The sequence below is a fragment of the Sorex fumeus genome, unplaced genomic scaffold (assembly GCF_029834395.1).
Source record: "Sorex fumeus unplaced genomic scaffold, SorFum_2.1 ptg000034l, whole genome shotgun sequence".
Classification (NCBI taxonomy): Eukaryota; Metazoa; Chordata; class Mammalia; order Eulipotyphla; family Soricidae; genus Sorex; species Sorex fumeus.
The window spans coordinates 44,200,823-44,221,072 of record NW_026606091.1 but is presented as its reverse complement, the minus strand read 5'-3'; the positions used below and the strand labels follow the sequence as shown (position 1 = coordinate 44,221,072).

General features: G+C 52.0%; 1 protein-coding gene across 5 annotated transcripts in view; it reads left to right on the top strand.

Moving 5' to 3' along the window:
* Positions 1-20,250, top strand: part of EPB41L4B (erythrocyte membrane protein band 4.1 like 4B) — a 164,620-nt gene that overhangs the window by 43,045 nt on the left and 101,325 nt on the right. For all 5 annotated transcript variants that reach the window (XM_056117022.1, XM_056117021.1, XM_056117019.1 and 2 more), the window contains exons 2-6: positions 1,282-1,386; positions 13,218-13,260; positions 14,355-14,433; positions 16,680-16,724; positions 18,716-18,768. In XM_056117022.1, the coding sequence (XP_055972997.1) occupies positions 1,282-1,386; positions 13,218-13,260; positions 14,355-14,433; positions 16,680-16,724; positions 18,716-18,768 (325 nt within the window). The remainder of the gene's footprint in view (positions 1-1,281; positions 1,387-13,217; positions 13,261-14,354; positions 14,434-16,679; positions 16,725-18,715; positions 18,769-20,250) is intronic.

Below are 20,250 nucleotides of genomic sequence, written 5' to 3'. Positions count from 1 at the left end.
ACAACGTTATCGGGGGTGGAGAGATAGCACAGCGGGGAGGGCGTTTGCCTTGCACAATGTGGATCCAGGTCCGATTCCCAGCATCCCATATGGTCCCCTGAGCACCGCCAGCAGTAATTCCTGAGTGCAGAGCCAGGAGTAACCCCTGTGCAATGCCGGGTGTGACCCCAAAAAGCAATAAATAAATAAATAAAAACCAAAGTTATTTCAGGTTCTACCAACTGCCAGAAGACAATGAAAGACGATCGGGGAAGAAAGCCATTCAGGGGGTCCATCCTACAGTCTTCGTTGTTGCTCATTTCTTGGTTTCCTGCCCTGCCCAGGGGCCCCTAGGTGACTCCTACATGTCCTCAGGTGGTGGAACCCTGACGTCTTTGGAAGTCTGGCGGGCACATGCTGTCACAGGGATGTTCCTGGTTTCCGCTTTCTCCTCCGATAGAGTGCTCTGGGATGTTGATCGGCGCGGTGCGCCCCAGCCGCAGCCTTTCTCTCTGGTGGCTCATGTTCCCGAGGACACCAGCACACCCTGAACCCTCTGCTTCTGGGGAGTTGCTCCTTCCAGGGAGCCTTCCATCAGGAGGGGCAGCCGGGGGCAGGGGGGCGGGCTGGGTTATGAGCTGTAGTTTGGCTCTTGCTGCTTAGCGGGGCACAGACACAGACATACACAGACAGCGCAGGAAGTGGCGCTGGAGAAAATACTAGAAAGCCCTACGGCCTCGTCCCGCTGCCCAGTGAGGAGAGGGAGTCCTGCCAGCCTCTGGACACCCTCCAGGGCTCCCTCCCACCCACCACCCCTCCCTGCCAACACCCCCTTCAGCCCGCCTTGGTTGTAATTAATTTCCCCCAAGTGTTATCACCCTGTCGCAAACCTTGACAGTCCAATTTAGTTCTGCCTTTTGTATTGAAGGGGGGCAGGGCGGGGGGACGGGGGGGGACTCTTAGACAGTGCTCAGGAGACCCAATGACTCAGCCCACTGAGCCAGCTTATTCGGTCCAGGGCCCTAAGGTGCACAGATTCACTGAACCACTCCGGGTGCTGGGACCCTCCAGGAGTGCTTCTGTGCATGCTCGAGGCAGCATATGGTATCAGGAGTTGAACCCAGATCTGGCTGGTGTGTGTGTGTGTGTGTGTGTGTATGTGTGTGTGTGTGTGTGTGCATACACGCACACACGCGTGCATGCACAAGCATGTGTGAGCACATGCTTACATGCAGTAGAACCTTTTTATTTCTTCCCTGGGTATTCAATCCTAAACTTGCTTCTCTCCACGTTTTCTTCCAGAAACATGCCAAAGGCCAGGATTTGTTTGATCAGGTCGTGTACTACTTGGACCTGGTGGAAACAGATTACTTCGGCCTCCAGTTCCTTGACTCCACCCAGGTGGCGGTATGTATTCCTTCCATTCATCTCTGGACAGCTTTTTTGTGCTGATTTTACGTCAGCGTTGCTGAAATTGGTGGGGGAAAACGGGAGTCAAACACAGTTGATGTAGGGCTGGCGGGATGGTGCCGGGGAAATGTATTCATGCTTCCTGCCTTTGAGGAGGCTGAAGACCAGGAGAATGTGAGGCTCTAGGGGGTACCGGGATGTATTTAGGAAACGCTTTCAAACAGGTGAATACAGCATGGGTACCTTTGTAGAGGAAGTCGATTGCCTCGAGCAGGCCCCAGTAACGTCTCCTTCGTCCTAGCCCTGAGATTTTTTAAAAAGTGCCATATTCAAGGCTCTTTCAGAGTTAGGAGAATGAGACCCATCATTGTTACTGGTATTTGGCATATTGGGCACGCCACGGGGAGTTTGCTAGACTCTGCAGTGTGGGCAGGTTACATTCGGTAGCCTGCCAGTTTGTCCAAAGTGGGAATGAGATGATAAGATGTCAAGGGGCCGCAAATGCGGCCACGCGCTTCCGGGAGCTGGGTTTTATAGTCTCTGAGTCTTGGCCGTTGATGGGATTACACGGCGCCAGGGGGCCAGTTGGTGGGTGTGACCCCCGCCTACTGGAATTTGGAGGATCTGGGTGGAGGATGCTCAAGCCCTGATCCGAGTAGGCTTGGAGATCTCAGTCCCGGGACCCGTAGAGCAAGTAGGAATGGAGAAATAACAGAATTATTTTTTCCTTGGTTTTGGGCCACACCCAGCAGTGCTAGGCTTATTCTGGGTTTTGCACTCAGGAATCACTTCCGGTGGGTTCAGAGGATCATACGGGCTGCCAGGGATCAAACCTGGGTCGGTGTTCTTTAAGGCAAGTACTCTGACCACTGCTCTATCACTATCACTCAGGCCCGACAGAAGTTCTTTTAATGGTGCTGCTTTTCTGTGTAATGTGTGGAAGAGGCACTGTGAACATGGCTGAATCCCAGCCAGACAGCGTGTGTCGGGGGGAGGGTGGGGAGCAAGGTATGGGCGGCTGGGGGTCCTGGCATTGCTAAGGAGACATCTTGCAGCCTCCAGGAGGTTGGGCTAAGCCAGCGAAGGCTTTACTGCAGGCTTTGACGGAGATGGAACTGTTCGCAGTGGAAGCATGAGAACAATTCCATGCAGCTTGGACCCACTCTGGAAATGGAGGAATGGGGGGCCAGGGGGCGACTCCAGTACCAGGGGATCTGGGCCTTCCAGAGGTGAGGCCCTGGGTGTGGCTGTGTGGCCTGGTGAACCCCTGCACAGCACCAGTGCTCTGAGTATACTGAGTCTGATCCCAAAACCTTTTTTTTTTTTCCCCAGAGACTCACTCCCCATGAAATCTGTCTTCGGGTTTCAAAGGTAACTCGCTCAACAATCTGGAGATAAGCGTTGATTGTGACACACACACGCCCCCGTTTCTGCGCCTTAAGCACTTTGCGTGAGACATATGAACCGGTGGTTATAAACGTTCAGAAAGCATGAGGCAAAGTAAGGCGATAGGCCTGTCAGGGCCGTGCCCGAGAGGTCCCTTGGAGAGAGGGGACTTCTCATATACAGTGAAGCCTTTTTTTTTTTTTTAACCCAAAGCACACTTTTTAGATACTTTCCAAGGCCCATTGTGCCCACTGTGGGAAGGCACTTGAAGTCGGTACCCAGAACCGAGCGGATAGCAGTGGTTAGGGTAGCAGGAGTCCACGGGCTGACGGGACTGGATTCTGCAATGCCGAGCCTCCTAGGAAGAAGCGGTCCCACTCCGCGGGGACATGGCCCATCCCTGCTTGCCCCCGTGAACCTTCCGGCGGTCTCTTACTGTGCTCCTGATTCTTTCTGCGGTCCCCAGCTGCAGGCTTTGGGCAGCGGACGCCAGACCACCAGGGGCTCTGGAGAGGGACTCCCCCCCCCCCCCCCTTCTGCCTTGTCTCTTTCGATCCTCTTGGAGTTCGGAGGACTGCCTGGCAGGCTGACCTCTGACCTCTGACCTCACCACCCTTCCTTCAAGGCCTCTGGTGACTCCCGTTGCCCTCTTGCCTGGGCAGCCTTGCCTTCCAGTGGCTGCGCCTCCTCCGCCTCCCCGCCCCCAACTTCATCTTCCCCACCCACTCCTCCCACCCGCAGCCCACTCGCTCACCTGTGTCCTCGCTTGTCCTTTGCGTCCCCGCCCCCGTGACTGTCCCCTCGGCTCGCAGGCCCATCTGTTTCCTCAGCTGCTTCTCCAGGGCTGCCAAGCCGTGCTGGAGAGTCGCGCTGTGTCTCTTGGCGCCAGTGCAGGGCATGGAGCACAGGCTCGGCCCAGCCCAGCCCCTGCACTGTCCGCGGGAACCCTCCGTGCCCCCCACTGCCCTGTGTGGTCCCCACCCCAAGCAACTTGTCCCAGTCAGCTGCAGCCCCCTGCTCAGGAGACTGCAGCCACCAGGCTGCATCTTTCCTGCGTTCCCTTCCCTGCCCCTCCCAGCCTGTCTCCTCACCCCTCCTGCCCATGCGTTTCTCCAGGGAGGACGCCTGTGTCTCTGCCCGTGTCTCCCTGCGAGTCCTGTGCGGGCCGTGGAGTCATCCCTCCACCCCCCCCCCCCCCCCCCCCCCAATCAGAGTCCCATCCCTGACTTGCATCAGCCCTGCTCATCCTCTCGGCCCTGCACTGCCCTGGGTGTACGGCCTGGACAGTCTCTGCCACCTCCTCCATGGTGGCTTCAGTGTCCTCATCTGAAAAAAATAAGGGGGTTGGGGGGAGCATCCCGGAGCGCTTCCTGATCTCAGGTATGCAGGGACTCAGTCGGGAAGGCGGTGGGCATGTCAGCCCCGCCACGGGGCTTCTCTGCTGAGAAGGGGGACACACACCAGCCTCTCTGCCACAGACCCTCCTGCTGCTAGTCCTCATTACTGGGGACCCCTCCCCTCTCCCTTCATCCCCCACCACCTGCTTGAATTCCCGCAAGCCCAGGTGGGGACTCCCTGGCTGACTTGGCTGGGGACCTCTGCCCACTTGGCTGCCACCTTTGCTGCCCTCAGGCCCTGACTCTGGGTTACATGATCCAGCTTCTTTCCCAGCCAGACTCCTGCGTCAGGCTGGTCCAGCACCTTCCCTCCATAAGGGTCAGGGGACCTGGGGTTGGGGTCCCCTGTCACCAAACCGAGAGGCCTCCTTGCCCCTCGGTCCCCCTTGCTAAGTTGGAGAACTTCCTCCTGGCCGGGCTGCGGTCATGTCCGCCCCGGTCTCTGGACCTGGCCTTGTGCTTCCTCCCCTCCCAGGGGTGCTCCTTCTCGCCAGCCCAGTTCTGTTTCCGCTTCAGGCCGTCCATCCAGGCCCTGTGGGTGGAATGAGTTACCCCTCAGGCCACATGAGCTGTTTGAGTGCGGGTGGGTGATCATACCCAGCGATGGCTCAGGAGTGACTCCTGGCTCTGTACTCAGGAATTACTCCTGGCTCTGCTCGGGGGACCCTGTAGGATGTCGGGGCTCGAACGCAAGTCGACCACATGCTAGGCCAATTCCCTACCCACTGGTCTATCCTTCTGGGCCCCCAAGCAGGAGCTTCTCATCCCTGCCATTCTGCTCCCTGTCGGTGGTTCTCTGAGCCGGTCCCTGCCGTAGGAGTTCACTCCTCCAACCTCTGGTTCATCTTGTGTCTGATTCTGCCGATCCTGTTTTTAGACCTGCACCGTAGGACGTTTTCCTAACTCTTGATGCCGCGCTACAAATCTTGAACCTAGTCTTTTCCAGAATTTAGTAGGGGAGAGCGGGGCCTTCTCAAGCAACGCTCAGTAATCCTGGGAACAGTCAGGCTAGACTGTCCGCTCTATAGGGTTCACACTCAGGCCCATGGGTGCTGGAGGGCTACTCGGGTTGGGCCCGGCTTTGCAGTGGGCATGCAGTGTCAGGGATCCAGTCCGGACCCTGCCCACATCGGGCCTGTGCTCCAGCCCTTTGAGCTCTGTCCCCGGCCCCCTCAAACCGTGTCTTTAGCCCGAGTCTTTCGACACACTTTGTCCTATTTTTCAACATCTAGTGTCCAAAGTAGACAGTTCTGCCTTCGGTGAGGGCACTGGAGTGGCGGGGACACTTGTACTTTTTGTGTACAATTGGGGGTGCCTGGAGTGATAGCACAGCCGATAGGGTGTTTGCTTTGCACACGGCCGACCCGGGTTCAATTCCCAGCATTCCATATGGTCTCCTGAGCACTGCCAGGAGTAATTCCTTAGTGCAGAGCCAGAAGTAACCCCTGTGCATTGCTGGATATGACCCCCCCCAAAAAAAAAAGTACAATTGGGGCACGCTTTCCTGCTTGTGCACCTGAAGATGGTAGGTTTTCGGAGGAAGGATATATATTTATTTTTAATACTGGAGTACTGCTAATTATTCAGCCACTGATTAAGCTGATTGCCACATTACTTTTTTTAAAAAAATTTTTTTAATTGGATATCCATGAGATAAGTGATAGCACAGCGGTAGGGCGTTTGCCTTGCACGCAGCCAACAGGGCCGACCCGAGTTCAATTCCTCTGCCCCTCTCGGAGAGCCCGGCAAGCTACCAAGAGTATCTCACCCGTAGGGCAAATCCTGGCAAGCTACCCGTGGCGTATTCGATATGCCAGACACAGTAACAACAAAGTCTCCAATGGAGACGTTACTGGGCCCGCTCGAGCAAATCGACGATCAACGGGAGGGCCTTTACTTACTTACTTACTTTACTTAGACTGTTACAAAGCTGGTCATAATGGGTTCAGTCATACAATGATCCAGCACCCATCTGTCCACCAGTGTACATTTCCCACCACCAGTGTCCCCCGTCTCCCCACCAACATCCTGCAACCCCCACCCCCTACCCTCAGCTTCTCTCTATGGGAGGCACTTTCCTTCTCTTTCTCTCTCTTCTCTCTCTCTCTCCTTTAGAGGAAGGATAATTGGAGGTGGGTGTATTTGGGGCCACACCCAGCAGTGCCGAGGGCCTGGATCTAAGCTCAGGAGTGACCCCTAGCCTTGCTCAGGATTGGACTAGGGCCCACTCCACGCGCAGCCAGGGCCTTCACCTTTGCACTCTGTCTCCAAGCCCACGGAATGACTCTAGAGAGGGAGCGGCAGGCCCACAAGTCTGGGAATCTCCGCTCCAGATGGTGCAACCAAGGCCTTTCGCCCAGGGCAGGTCGCTTTAACAAGTGGCACAGCGCCACCCAAATCTGTGCTTGGGAACTGCCAGTGGAGGCGCTCTCTGGCACCCACTGTGAGGTACCTTTGTCCTCACTGTAAAGCGGAGGGGAGCGAGATCATTTTACAGGGCTATGGAATTACTGGAGGAGAAAGGGTTTATCACAATCTGCCGGGGTGCTGGTCTCCTCCTGCAGGGCTAGCTAAGGGTGTGTGTGTGTGTGGGGGATCAGTCTTTCAGGGCACACAGGGATGTGCTGAGAAGTTTGTGTGGATCCCCGAGGGCCTCCCGCAGCAACTTACTCCTCGGCCAGCATTAGTGGAGCCAGCTTCTGGGGTGTCTCCCATGACTGAGGGGTTAGAGGACCCGGTCACTGGTAGGGAATTTGTTGTGTTCCGGGGGAGAAGCTGGATGATGGGTGGGGAGCCCAGAATGAAACGATCTGCTTGGCCCTGGGTTTATTGCCCCGGAATTGAGGTGCCTGCGGAAATGGACACCCTCAGCCTGTCCCTGATGAGGAAATCTGAAGTCTGACAACCGCGGGCCTCTTGGCACAGCTGCCAGCCTGCCCAGCTTCTAGCCACACTCCCTTTTTCCCTGCTGGGAGCAGCCCGGTTTCCATAGTGCCCAGGCCAGCCCGGCAACAAGGTCAAAGTCTACTGCCTTCCCCTATTTTTAGCAGTTGGGGCTGGGGCCTCCCAGTCTCCCTTTCTCCCTGTCAAAGCAGGAAGGCCGCCCAGGAATCCCGGAGGCCCCCGTCCGTCTGCCTCTGGCGTGCACTTTCGCACAGCTCAAAGCAGGGGCCGCTCTTCTATTTTTACTCACCGGCGCTGTCTCCTGAGAACCGGAGCTCCCACCCTCCACCCCCAGCCTTCTCTCTCACTGCTCCTGACTGAGTCTCGCTCTGATCACGGCGCACTTCGTTCACGGGCTTCTCTGAGCTTCAGCAGAGCAGCTCGCAGAGCACACCCATTTCATAGACGAGGATGCTGAGGCTCAGAGATACTAGGAAGTTTGTACAAGTTAAAGCAAGGGCTGGAGAGATGACTCAGAGGGCACAGGGCCAGGAGCTCACTCCTTAGCACCCTGCCGTCCCCAGGGTACTGCTGGGAATAGCCCTGGTGGCCCCCAGCATGACTGGGTCCCCTGCAGTGCCACATCCTGGGGTCTAGGCAGGGACCTCCTGAGAATTGATGAGAGTGGTTGCTGGGTCCCTTGAGCTCTGAGGAGAAGCAAACAGAGGGACGGAGCCGGGGCTTGACCTCCTTTCAAGGCCCCTCATTTTCCTCCTGCTGAACTTGTTTCATGACAGTTGCAGGTCGCATGAACATGTGTGCAGGCATCGGACATGTGTCTGTCCTCCCTGGCCCCCGAGGCTATACGCATTCAGGCCCTGTGGTATGGAACGGAGCAGGATGCTGCCCCAACCTGCCACATTGCAGAGGGGCAGGCCAGCCTAGAAGTCTTCACTCTTCTGCCCTCCACATGATGAACCTCAGCTGGATCTAGCCGTGCCTCAGATTCCAGGATGAGCACCAGGGTAGGGTGGACTCGGGCTGGGGTCTCAGATCTGAGGAGCAGCAGGTCTTTGGAGTACTGGGCTTTGCCTCTCAGTACAAGGGTCAAGCCCTACCAAGAGTGACCTCTGAGCCCAGAGCCAGGAGGAATAAGCCCTGAGTACTGCCCCAAACCCCAAAATAAGTAACACATAAAGTCACCTTATTAGCTTAACTCAGATGTTTGTCATGAATAGCAAGTAATTTTCTTTGATTCTCCTGAATTAGGACATCCTACGGCTTTCAGGAGCTCTGCATAAGGAACAGGGATCTTGGGACTGGAGCGATAGTACAGTGGGTAAGGCCTTGCATGCGGCCGACCTGGGTTCGATCCCCAGCATCCCATCAGGAGTAATTCCTGAGTGCAGAGCCAGGAGTAATACCTGAGCGTTGCCAGGTGTGGACCAAGGAAATAAAAAAACAAAAAAGAAACAGGGTTAAAATATATACTTGTTACTCTGTATAAATCACTGTATCACGCAGAAAACTCCAGATGTCCTCATTCCCTTCCTTCTCCTCTTGCTCCGTAGACACTGGTATCCCTCTTTGGTCCCTTCCAGCTCTCACTTAAATCCCCTCTTCATCAGGCCAGGCGTGGAGTTCCCGGGTCCTCCTGATGGCGAGGACCCAGGGGTCGTGCTTTCGGGCAGTTTTGAGAGCTTCCTTGTTCTCCGAGCCTCTCTTGAATGTCACGGGACAAGTGCTGCTTCGGTGTGCAGGCTAGACAATCAGATTCCACACCCAACCTCATGTGTCAGAGTTCCAGAACTGATGTGCCATTACGGCAGTTGGGCCTTGCCAAGTCATCTCTCCCCTTGATTTATGGTAAAGGTTTTCCAGACGGAGTTTGGATGAGACATTCAGATCAGAAGCCACTTTCTCCCACACCCGTTCGAGCGTTGGAGTCCAATGTCTTGCCCTTTGAACTCAGAAGTGTACCTGTCTGTTTCCAGCGTCTCTTTAAATGGTTTGTTAAGAGACCTGGAGCCGACCGACTGGCAGTCGTGTGGCTATATTTAGCCAGAGAGCAGGTTCCCAGCCCAGACAGCTCCTGCTGCTGCCGCTGCTGCAGAGAACAGGCCTCTTAGCAGAGCTGGGCGAGGCAGATGCTGTTTACTGCAGTGCCTCATAGGGCCTGAGTATCGGGGTCTTCAAGTCACCAGGTGGTCTGCGAGGATAAAATACCCGGTGATCCATGTCTGGTTCACACGTGTCATTTCATTTCAAACTGATCGGACCTGAGATACTGTTTCTCATCTCATCCTGCTAGACTGGGCTTCTCAGTGCCTCTGTTGCAGACCAGCGAGCATAAGCTGAGCTCCCCTGGGACCCAAGAGCTTCACCAGGAGCCATTTCCCAGCTCAGCGAGCCCCAGACATGCCCGGGCCTCTGGGCACTGCAGCTGGGCGGGAAGGAGAGAGGCCAGCCGGAGTGGACAGGGAGCTCCTTTCGTAGCAAGGCCAGAGGGAACGGCAGTCTGCTGTCTGCTAGACCAGCTGTGTAGGCCCGTTGTGATCTGTCTGTGAGCTCACACCAGCCACAGACGTTTGGCTAGTAAACCCTGAAATTGCTGGAGATTTTCTAAAGCTCCGACAGCAATTTTCACACTGTATCATGAACGTTTCAAGAGCCCCGAGATCGTTCGGTTATATTTCTGGGTAGGAGAAGATGGCTGGAAAACTGGAGCGTTAAGTATTGAATTCGACACAGCCTGTCAAAGATCAGTTGCTCCAAGGTTCCGAGTCCTGGGTCACGGCAGGGGAAAGGGCGGGGGTGGGGCGGGGGGAGTGGTCTGCATCACTGCCATGACAGGGTGCAAGCCAGAGTCGAGAATCACAGCAGTGAAGAACAGCACTGGGCTAAGGGAATGACAGATGGCCCAAGGCAACCGAACTGGTCTCGGGAGCTGAGCTTGCAGGGTACTGGGAGTGGGGATGTGGCTTGCAGGAGCAGGGGGACCCTGGGACGGTGGTGGAAGGAAGTGGACGCTCTGGTCGAGAGTGTGGAGTTGGAACATCATAAGCATGAAACGCCGTTTTGAACATTCCTGTGTATCACCGTGCCTAAAATACAACTAAATAACAAACAGCTTTGAGGGTTGGCAGTACAGTACAGGAGGTAGGGGGAATGTGAGGGGAGGATTTTGCCGTGCATGCAGGCTGCACCAGTATGATCCCTGGCATTGTGTGTAGTCCCCCCCAAAGGCCAATCAGGAGTCACTCCTGAGCGCCCCTGGGTATGTGTGTCCCCCGCCCCCACCCCCAATTTCCAAGCAGCTCTGGTTATCCCCACCTCGGGATTCGAGTGTCTTCGTGGCAAGGTGAACTTAAAGTTACTCTGCTGGAGATAGAAGGAAGCTGGAGGAATGAAAGAAATGAAGACGCTTCTTTTAAGCTCAGAGGCTGCGAGGGTTAGAAGGCTGGTTGCAGGGAGAACGTTCTCTGCCTGGTAACGGTTAGTTCATTTTGAAGTGAGCGGATCACTGCTGGGTTTAATCGCCAGTAGCATAACCTCGACAGGAAAGTAAATGCTCTGTGCTCTGATCCACATCGGTCCCCTGGCTGAGGACTGTCGGTGCGCGTGGGGGTTCAGCGTGGTTGAAGGAGTTCTCTAATTCTAATGAGGCTCATTGATCATTTAAAAACTGCCTGAGAGCAGCCGAAGAGTGAGTAATAATAGCCCAGTGACAACCCACCCTCCCTCCCCACTGCGGCGACACGAGTGTCCTTATTAAAAACAGAATAGTAGATAAAGGACCAGATATGAGAACCTCTCAGTATTGCAAACCATAATGCCCCAAAGGAGAGAGAGAGGATGGGGAATATTGTCTGCCAGGGAGGCAGGGGGAGGGCGGGAAACGGGGGTGGATTACTGGGGAGATTGGTGGTGGGGAACGTGCACTGGTGGAGGGATGGGTGTTTGATCATTGTGTGGTTGTAACTCAAACATGAAAGCTTGTAACTACATCTCACAGTGATTCACTAAAATAAAATTAAAAAAAAAAAAAACAGAATAGTGCGGAGGAAATAGCTCTCTCACAGACTGACCCTCCTTCCCCTGAAAATGTTTCTTTTCGTTCCTTCTGGGCCTCTGTCTGGATACAATGTCATAATTTTATATCCATGAGTTCCTGCCTGCCCTTTGGTTTTGCCCCTCCTCCTGACATGTGCTGTGGGATCTCTTGCGGCAGCAATTGCTAGAGGTCTCGCTGGGTTGTGAAGACGGACCCATTTATTTCCTGACGGGGTGAGTCTTCCCGCCCTCATCTGTCTTTGTGGCTGGCGCATGTCGGTGGCTTCCGATTCCGAGCTTTTACTCACGGTGCCATCCGGCTGCCTGCCTGCACGATGCCTCCTGCCACGACGGGGACGGGCCGCTTTTATTGCAAAGTGGCTCAGCCGGAAGCAGAGAGGCAGAGGCCCACGGAGCCCTCCCGGGGCGCAACTCAGAGCATATTGTATTCCAGCGAAGCACGTTGTCGTCGTCGTCGTCGTCGTCGTCGTCGTCGTCGTCGTCGTCGTCGTCGTCGTCGTCGTCGTGGCTTTTGTGTTTCCTTATCTCTCCTCCTCCTCCTCCTCCCCCCCTACAGCCACTGTGTGGGCGCTCCGTGAGGTGTAGCGGACTCGTGGAATCCTGCCCTTTCTTATAGTTAGACTGGCCGCGTCTGGATTGCTTTGGAGTGGCTGTGGGCAGTCTGCGGGATGACCTCCGATTCTGATGCTGCATGGGTTGCTCCCAGTTCCCCAGGCACAGACAAAAGTGGGGGCCGCATTCACATAAAGTGATGTGGGGGCAGGGATGGGTGGGATGGAGAGGTAGTATAGTCAGTGGATTGGGGGTTTTGCCTCGCACGCAGCTGATCCTGGTTTGATCCCCAGCACCACACAGGGTCCCTTTGAGCCGTGAGTGATCCCTGAACACTGCCAGGTGTAGCCTCCCACAAAACAAATAGAGTGATGGGGAGGGTCCTTATTTGCCACCTTAAAAAAAAATCATACTTGGCATTTATTTATGTCTCAGAAGTTTAGTAAGGGCAAATGGGCCCACACTCTGATCCACCTGAGAAGCAAAGAGGATTTAAGTTCATGATCCCCACTGTTCTTGTCTGATGTTCACACCCAGGGGGTGGATTTCATGGGGGTCCAGCCTCCCACCAGGCCTGTGCTCATCAACAACCTCTGAGACACGTTCCTGCGTGTTATACAGTTCAGAATTTTCCTTGGATGAAGTGGTTTCCTTGGATGAAAACTCGAGAGTGTTGAAATGTCCACCTTGACCAAAGTAGTGTTTCTCAGATGGAAAATGACGCACCAGGGGTTAAGAGATGGTGTTTTGGGGGGGATTTTTGTTTGTTTGTTTGGGGTTATACACAACTGTGTTCAGGGCGTTCTCCTGGTTCTGTGCCGGGGATCAGTGCTAGCAGTGCTCAGGGACCATACAGGGTGCCAGGGATTGAGTCCAGGTCAGTAGCCTGCAAACAAGGGCTCCACCCACTGTCCTGTGCCTCCAGCCCCTATGGTTTTGTGGTTTTTAGAGTTTAGGGAGACAGAACTCCAGATTGAGGGAGGATGAGGAATTCTTGGCAGCTTGGCCTCAGGTTTTGGCTTTGAATCCCAAGCAGTGCTCAGGCTGTGTGGGTTGGAAGGTTTGAATGCCCAGGCCCAGGGATGCTGGGGGGAGGGGAGGCTGTCCCCGATCGTGCTGGGGAGGAACTCAGGGCCTCGAGGTACCAGACATGTGTTTCAGTCCTTCCAGCATTGTGGCTGTGTTGTTGCTACACTAACGGAGACTTGGAGTTATGGGGGTTGCTGGATTGTAACTTGAGGAGTTCAGAAAAGGACAGTTAGTGGCCCTGGTGAGGCCTCCAAGCCTTCACAGAGCTCTCACACACCTATTTGGAAAGCTTGAGGCCTCTCTAGTCAGACCAACGTCTGTGTGCTCACAGGAATTTTAGATAGCACCTCAAGTGGTGTGTGGATTCCTCAGTCGCAGACATCATCCTCTCCCTAATCCCTGTCTTTCATGGAGGCATTACTGCCGTGTGTGGAAGAGGATGAATACGGGCAATGTATAATCTTGCAGATGAACGCTTTCTTAAAGATGCATTTTCTTCTCTTTCAGCACTGGCTGGATCATTCCAAACCCATCAAGAAGCAGATGAAAAGTAAGCAAGCACTTCATTCTTTTTCGGGGAGTCAACACCTTTGTCAAGTTTGAGGAGTTAGGTTTTCATTAGAACTCAGGAACACTTAAAAAATAGATTTAATTTCAAGTGGGTGATTTTTCATTTTACATTTGGCTGGCTGAGTATTAAGAGTTTAAAGTTCAAACAGAGGTTTTGCCTGTTTGTTTTCATTAGTTATTAAAATTAAAAAAAACAACCCAGGATGGTATTGAGATGATGTGTATATGAAAATATCGTTAGCAGTGTGGTAAATCATGGTACCTCATTAAAAATGGTGGGAAATGAAAAAAAAAAAACTTAAAAATCAGAAAACTTAGACAACTCTCAAGTAACTCCCTCACAGCCAAGAATTCCCTGCTACTGGGAACCGGTTATTAGGTCCATCAAAATTAGGATTCTGCACTATGGTGTTCACTTTCTAATGAGTGCTGGCCTCTGAGTGTGCAGGACTCCTTGATAGCTTGGTCTAACCTGGGCCACAGTTTTTCAGTATTATTTGGGTGTGGATCCAATTGTCAGTTTCATATTCTCTTTTTCAAAAGTATTTTAAAGGTCTTTTAGATTAAAGAACATTTCCCGTTTTATGCGGTACTTTCCTTTAGCTCACCCTTCTTCAACTTTTTATACCTGCAGACCTGTCTCTGTCTTGTATATTAATCCGCAGACTGGCGGGTCTAACCAAGGTGGTTGACCAGTTGACTTTCCTAGACTTACAGACTGGCACCAGTCTATGGGCCAGCAGTTAAATTACACTTTGTTAGTCTAGTTAGTATTCGGGGGTTTTGGTTTTTTAAAAAAAATTATCAGAAATATCTCAACAACCCAGGGAAGGTAAAATGTCAGCTTTTAGCAGTTAATCTAAATGAGCGGGGGTTTTCTTCCAGGAGGTTTACTTGCTGAATCATCTTTGTCAGCACCAAAGTCCAGTTTAGTTTTCCCTAATTGGAATTGGAAAGGGTGAACCAGCCTTGTACAATCTCTGCTCCCTGTCAGAGTCCCTGGGTTCCTAGACTTAACATGTTTTTCTTTTTGTCCCTTCTGTTACCTTCCACCTTCCATCACCAAATGGTTAGTTGGACCTGCTTATGCTTTGCACTTTCGAGTTAAATATTATTCTTCAGAACCGAACAACCTTCACGAAGAGTTTACAAGGTAGGACCAAAATGCACAAGATCCCCGAGTAGTCCCTATGGCTTACATGCTGGGTTTTCGCAGGGTGGGTTGAGGGTGGGGGGACACTTCTGTTTCTGTGTGCTGTCATTGTTATTTGTACTCTGCTGGTGCTTATCTCTGTGGACTGCTGGAAATTCACACTTGGCTCAGTTTGACCTTTTTCTTAGCGACTAGAAATTAACATATATTTTCTCGGTTCCATTCTTTTTTGCCCTTGGGTGTGTTGCTTCAGTCTGGCAACTCTGTTTTTGTCTCTGCTACAAAAAAAATTAAAAGCGAAGCCAGTATTGGACCAGTGTTTCTCAAATTGCCAATATTTCAAAAATGATTATTATTTTAAGGACAGCAGAATATTCCCTTGATGACTACAGTTTTAAAGCTATTAGCATCTCTCCATGGCATCTCTTAGCCCCATTGAATTTCTTTCATGGTCCACTGGCCTGTGTCCATCTTGCCGAGTCCCAGATATGGCGTAGAAGCAGAATGTGTTAAGTGTAGAGTCTCCCGGGCTGCGTGCTTCTGTCCGCCAGATTCTCTGCCTGGCCTGAGCTGTTTCTGGTGTCCTCAGAGCCTCTTTGTCATTGTCTGTGTGCAGGACAGCAGTGAAGCTGCGTCAGCTGTGGGGGCTGGAGGCAGGCTTGGAGAAGACCCTTCTTTTATCCCCTGAAAGATAAAGGAATGTGGGGCTGGAGTGATAGCACAGAGGGTAGGGCGTTTGCCTTGCACACAGCCAACCCGGGTTCGATTCCCAGCATCCCATATGGTCCCCTGAGCACCGTCAGGAGTAACTCCTGAGTGTAGAGCCAGGAATGTTCCCTGTACATCGCCGGGTGTGACCCAAAAACCAAAAAAAAGAGTTGCAGATTCCCCTTGGGCATGGTATATGAAACCCGCCACTTTGAGAGGTCTCCTGCCTCAGTGATTCCTCTCCAGAACTGTATGGCTCAGAGACTCCTAGGGAGCTTGGCACCTCTCTCTGATTCCTGGGGACCTCTTTCACATGTCACATTCCAATCGTGTGCGTGCTGAAGAGCCTGGGCAGCTGTGGCTGCTGCAGAACCCTCAAGAGGTTCTGGTGCTCCATACCCTCCTGTCAAAAACTCTCAGCCCAAGGCCAGCGAGAATACAACAGGTAAGGTGCTGGCCTTGCCCGGGGCCAGCCCTGCTTCTAGCCCTGGCATATGTTCTCACGAGCCCCATGGGAGTAAGCCCTGAGCTCAGCCGGGAGTGGCCCCTAAACCAAACAGACAAACCCAAAACACTTAGCCCAGACTCCAGTTTTCCCTAAATGATCCCCACTTCAATAATTGGCTGCTGTCTTGCCCATTTTTGTCACTTCTAAAACCAGCTGCAGTTTGTTTGTTTGTTTATTTATCTTGGTAGTTGAGGGGAGTTCAGGCTTCATCCAGTGATGCTCAGGGGTTACTTCTGACTCTGAGCTCAGGAATTACTCCTGGCAGTGCTTAGGGGATCGTGTGGGATGCCAGGGCTTGAACCTGGGTCTGTGTGTGAAAAGCATAGTGCCTCCTTCCCTGCTGTACTATCACTCTGCCTCAATCAGAAGCAGTTTAATCCCAGGATTAAGGGGCTGTGTGTGGGAGGGTGGGCATGTGCGTGGTAGGAGGGGGCAGAGGGGAGCGTGTGTGTGTGTGTGTGTGTGTGTGAGAGAGAGAGAGAGAGAGAGAGAGAGAGAGAGAGAGAGTGTAGTGGGGTGTGTGTGTCTGTGTGTGTCTGTGTATGTAAGTGTAGGAGTCTCAAGTTCAGCCACACCAGACAAAAAGCCTCCAGCAGTTGTTAACTGCTGTCAGCTGTCCACTTTCCAATACAATCAGCCGCACCCTTTCTGGAATCTGCTGGTGGGGCTGGCCGAGGCTGAGCCAGCAGGAGGTGGGGGGAGCTCCCCTCTGCCTGTTGGGTCGGACACATTGCATGCCTGTGTGCCGAGCTGTGTGTGCGCTGGACTCTCACCCACCGAGGCGGCAACCAGAGCTGCGTTCCATGTTTCATCCTCCAAGTATCTTGCGAATCCCCCACCTGCTGGGTGCCATCCCGGGGCTGCAGGAGGAGATGCTTCCACCAAAGTTCTCATTTGGTTCGGACTCCCTTTTTACAATGCAGCAGCGTAGTCTGGGGGGACAGGGGGTGGGGAGGGGGGGACAGGAAGCCAGGGTGGGTCGTGGCTGGGAAAACTTTACCTTCTGTTGACTTTTATATATGTTTGTCAGGTACCTGTTTGTTTTACAACTCAGGCATGACATTCTTTCAGGAAAGTAAGTATGTTTTTGTTCTAACTCTTCACCCAGGATAGATCATAGTATGTTTCTAAGTAATTCACTGTGGTATTTTTTTAAAAAACAATTTTGACCTGTGTTCCCTTTTAAAAAGTTTAAAAAAAAAAGGTTCACCAGGCATTGTAAAGTGAGTCTAATACTTGTATCATGTCATCATCCCCTTATTTTCACACGATCACTATATGGCTTGAAGCATTTCCAGGAGCATTTAATATCCTAAGTGATGTGCATTTGGGAATGATTCTCTCCCTGATCACATCCCTGCCCCATTCTTAATGGCTTTTGTTGTGTTTGCAAGCAAGATACCTTATTAGTATGTATACACTTACGAGTATTTGCAGAGTCAAAAAGCCCCATTCATCACCATCTGCACTTAAGTAATGTAAAGAGATTCTGTCCGGATTCAGATATAAAGACGTTTAGACATCTCATCTCATTTCCTTCCCCCTCCCCCCATCCCCAAGTGGGTTTCCAGTGCCTCACCCCCGACTACGCAATGGCAGGTGCACCCAGGAAGCACGGACAAAGAAGAGGCTGGTTTTGTGTTGCATCATTTGTTGATTCTGAAGACAAGAGGCTTCCACAGTCACGGCTTTTGTCGTTGTGGCATTTCTCAGACTGTGCATTGACGCTTTTCTGTGACACGAAAAGTGACTCTGCCGAGTTGAGCCTTCACGTGGAATTTAAAAAGCAGTGTCAGCAGTCACCCGGTGTTATTGTCCAGACTACATTTTGATTTGGAATATCAGCTGAAGGGACTTCAAAATGTGATTTCGGAATTGGCAGACTGGTGCTTGTAGAAAAAAAAATGATCTGGGTGGAATGTGTTTTGCCATACAACAAGGAGATTGTACAGTGTATACCTTGGCTGTGTTCACCACGTGGTGCAGATCTTTGGCGTGTGTTTTACCTGCTGGAACTATCTCTCCAGCCCCAATCTTGTGTCTTTTTGATAGTCCAGTTAAGATTTTGATTCTCGCTCTCCCTCTCTCTGTCTCTGTCTCTGTCTCTTTCTCTCTCTCTCTCTCTCTCTCTCTCTCTCTCTCTCTCTTTTTCTCTCCCCTCCCCTCTCTCTGCTGTGTTCTTCATTATAAAGACCTCTAGTAGTTGTCTTCAGGTTGGGAAGATATTAATGCATCTTGCATCTGTGCAGTGCTTTATAGTTGCCATATACTTGAGCCTGATTTTTATATGCTCTTCCGAGCAGAATGGTTTTCTGGCCTCAGCACTGCCTCCTCCCAGCAGGACAGTTTGGGGGGGATGTTCACTACCCCATTCCTTGTTTTGGGAGTGAGGTGGGGAATGGGAGTGCACCGGGCACACACATGCAGAGGTCTCCATACTCCACACAGTGACCCTGCTAGATCCCTTCCACAGAAAGGCTTTGAAAACTGCTGCTCTGTGTCTCTGTGTGCTGTTACTAGTTTTCTACTTTTGTAATATTAAGTGTGAGTAAGATCACCATCAGTTCACTGGAGCCACACATTCTTCCAACTGCGTCTTGGTTTTACTTATTAGAATGCTTGAGTGTATCCAGTCGGCCTGGCGATGTTCGATATTGTGTCTGTATTTTTAACACTGTGACCTCATTTCAAGAAAGATTTATGGCAGCTTAAAAAGATGCACATACTACATCCAAGATAAAATTAGTCTAAAAATAATAAGGCAAAGGGAAGACTTCGTGTTCTATTTCCCAAACTTCCCCATTCTTGCCAAATTCAGCAAAATCGCCCATAGGGGGTTGATACAAACTCTACTTGGGTGACGTCATTCTAATATATCAAGAGAACTGACTTTGGGAGTTTATATGAGTGTGCCTGTTGGCATTCTCGTGGACAGCAAAATTAGAAACGACCAAGAACAAAGATCATGCCCCCATATCACTACTTTTGAAAAACAATTTCAGTGATAGGGTTCATAGGCATATGGAGATTCACGTTTAGAAATAATGTCTTTTCTTTTCTTCCAAGATTGAAATGCCCGTATGAAACAGCTGTGGAATTAGCTGCTCTCTGTCTGCAAGGTATGTTGTTATTTTTAAGTGGTCATTAGCTTGTTGTTATTTTTAAGTGGTCATTAGCATGGGCTAGAGCAATAGCACAGCAGGTAGGGCATTTGCCTTGCACGTGGTCGACCCGGGTTTGATTCCTCCGTTCCTCTCAGAGAGCCCGGCAAGCTACTGAGAGCATCCCGCCCGTACGGCAGAGCCTGGCAAGCTCCCCACGGCGTATTCAATATGTCAAAAACAGTAACAAGTCTCACAATGGAGACATTACTGGTGCCTGCTCGAGCAAATCAGTGAACAACGGGAGGACAGTGCTACAGTGCGACATTAGCATTTTGGTGCTGCTGCTTTTTTCTTAACAAGTGGTGTTGACTGGGCCAGGCATAGGGGATGCCCATGAATGCCATGTGGTCCCAGTCCTCCGATCACTTTCTTCCCATGAGAAAGGCGAAGGGCAGCGTCCTCTCTCCCTCCAGTAGAGCCATCTGCAGGAGGCTTGGAAGAAGGAGAGCCCAGGGGGGATGAGTAGATGGCAGTGAACCAGGGAAGGTGGAAAAACGCAGCAGCCTCCTGGCTTCAGAGGGACCCAGAGCGTGAGAGTCTTGGGCTCCATTTAAGAAGCAAGAAATTCATACTTTTGCCGAGATCTCTTTAGAAGTGGCTAAGAGGGAGGCGGGCCTGGCCACAAGTGCTCTTGAGAATGGCGCCCTTGGCTGTGGAGAAGGGCCGGGACGAAGATCGAGACTTGGTCTGAGGATGTAGTAACACATTTTATTGGTGTCATGGAGATAAATAGAGCATGAGGGGCCGAGAGAGAACTCCAAGGTCACTCTGCTGCTGCCGCGGCTGCTGGTGGGTGGGGAATGGTTGGAGGAATCGGATTTGGGGTTGGCCCCTGGATGTGGGTGGGAATGGAATTGTTCAGGAAGGTTCACCTGTGTGATGCTCGGTGCTGACTATTCCTCACCATGCATGAGTCGATTGGAGTGTGAAAAACGCAAGAGGGCTAGGGAGGGTCCCACATCCCTGACTCTACCTCCATCCTGCCAGGAACTACCGGGAGTGGCCCCCACAACTGGCAAAAAGGAAGTAAAGCAGGCCCACAGAAAAGGCTTAAGAGGGTGCTGGGTGTGCACTGTGAGGGTCATCGGACAGCGGGTGGGTGTCCACTGTACACTCCCCTCTGCCATGTGCCTTCATTGGCTTCACAGGATAATGAATTGGGATCTGGTTCTTTATAACCACTTGTAATTTTTGGGGGATGGGGGACCATACCCCACAGTGCTCAGGGCTTATTCCTAGCTTTGTACTTGTGGATTGGAAAGCATTTCTGGCAGAGCTTGGGGGACTAAATGGGGTGCTGGGGATTTGATCTGGATCAGATTTATGTAAGCAGGAGCTCTAACCACCATACTATCTTTCTTGCCCCCTCGCTTATGTTTTTTTAATTTGTTTTATCTATTTATTTTAATTGAATCACCGTGAGATACAGTTACAAAG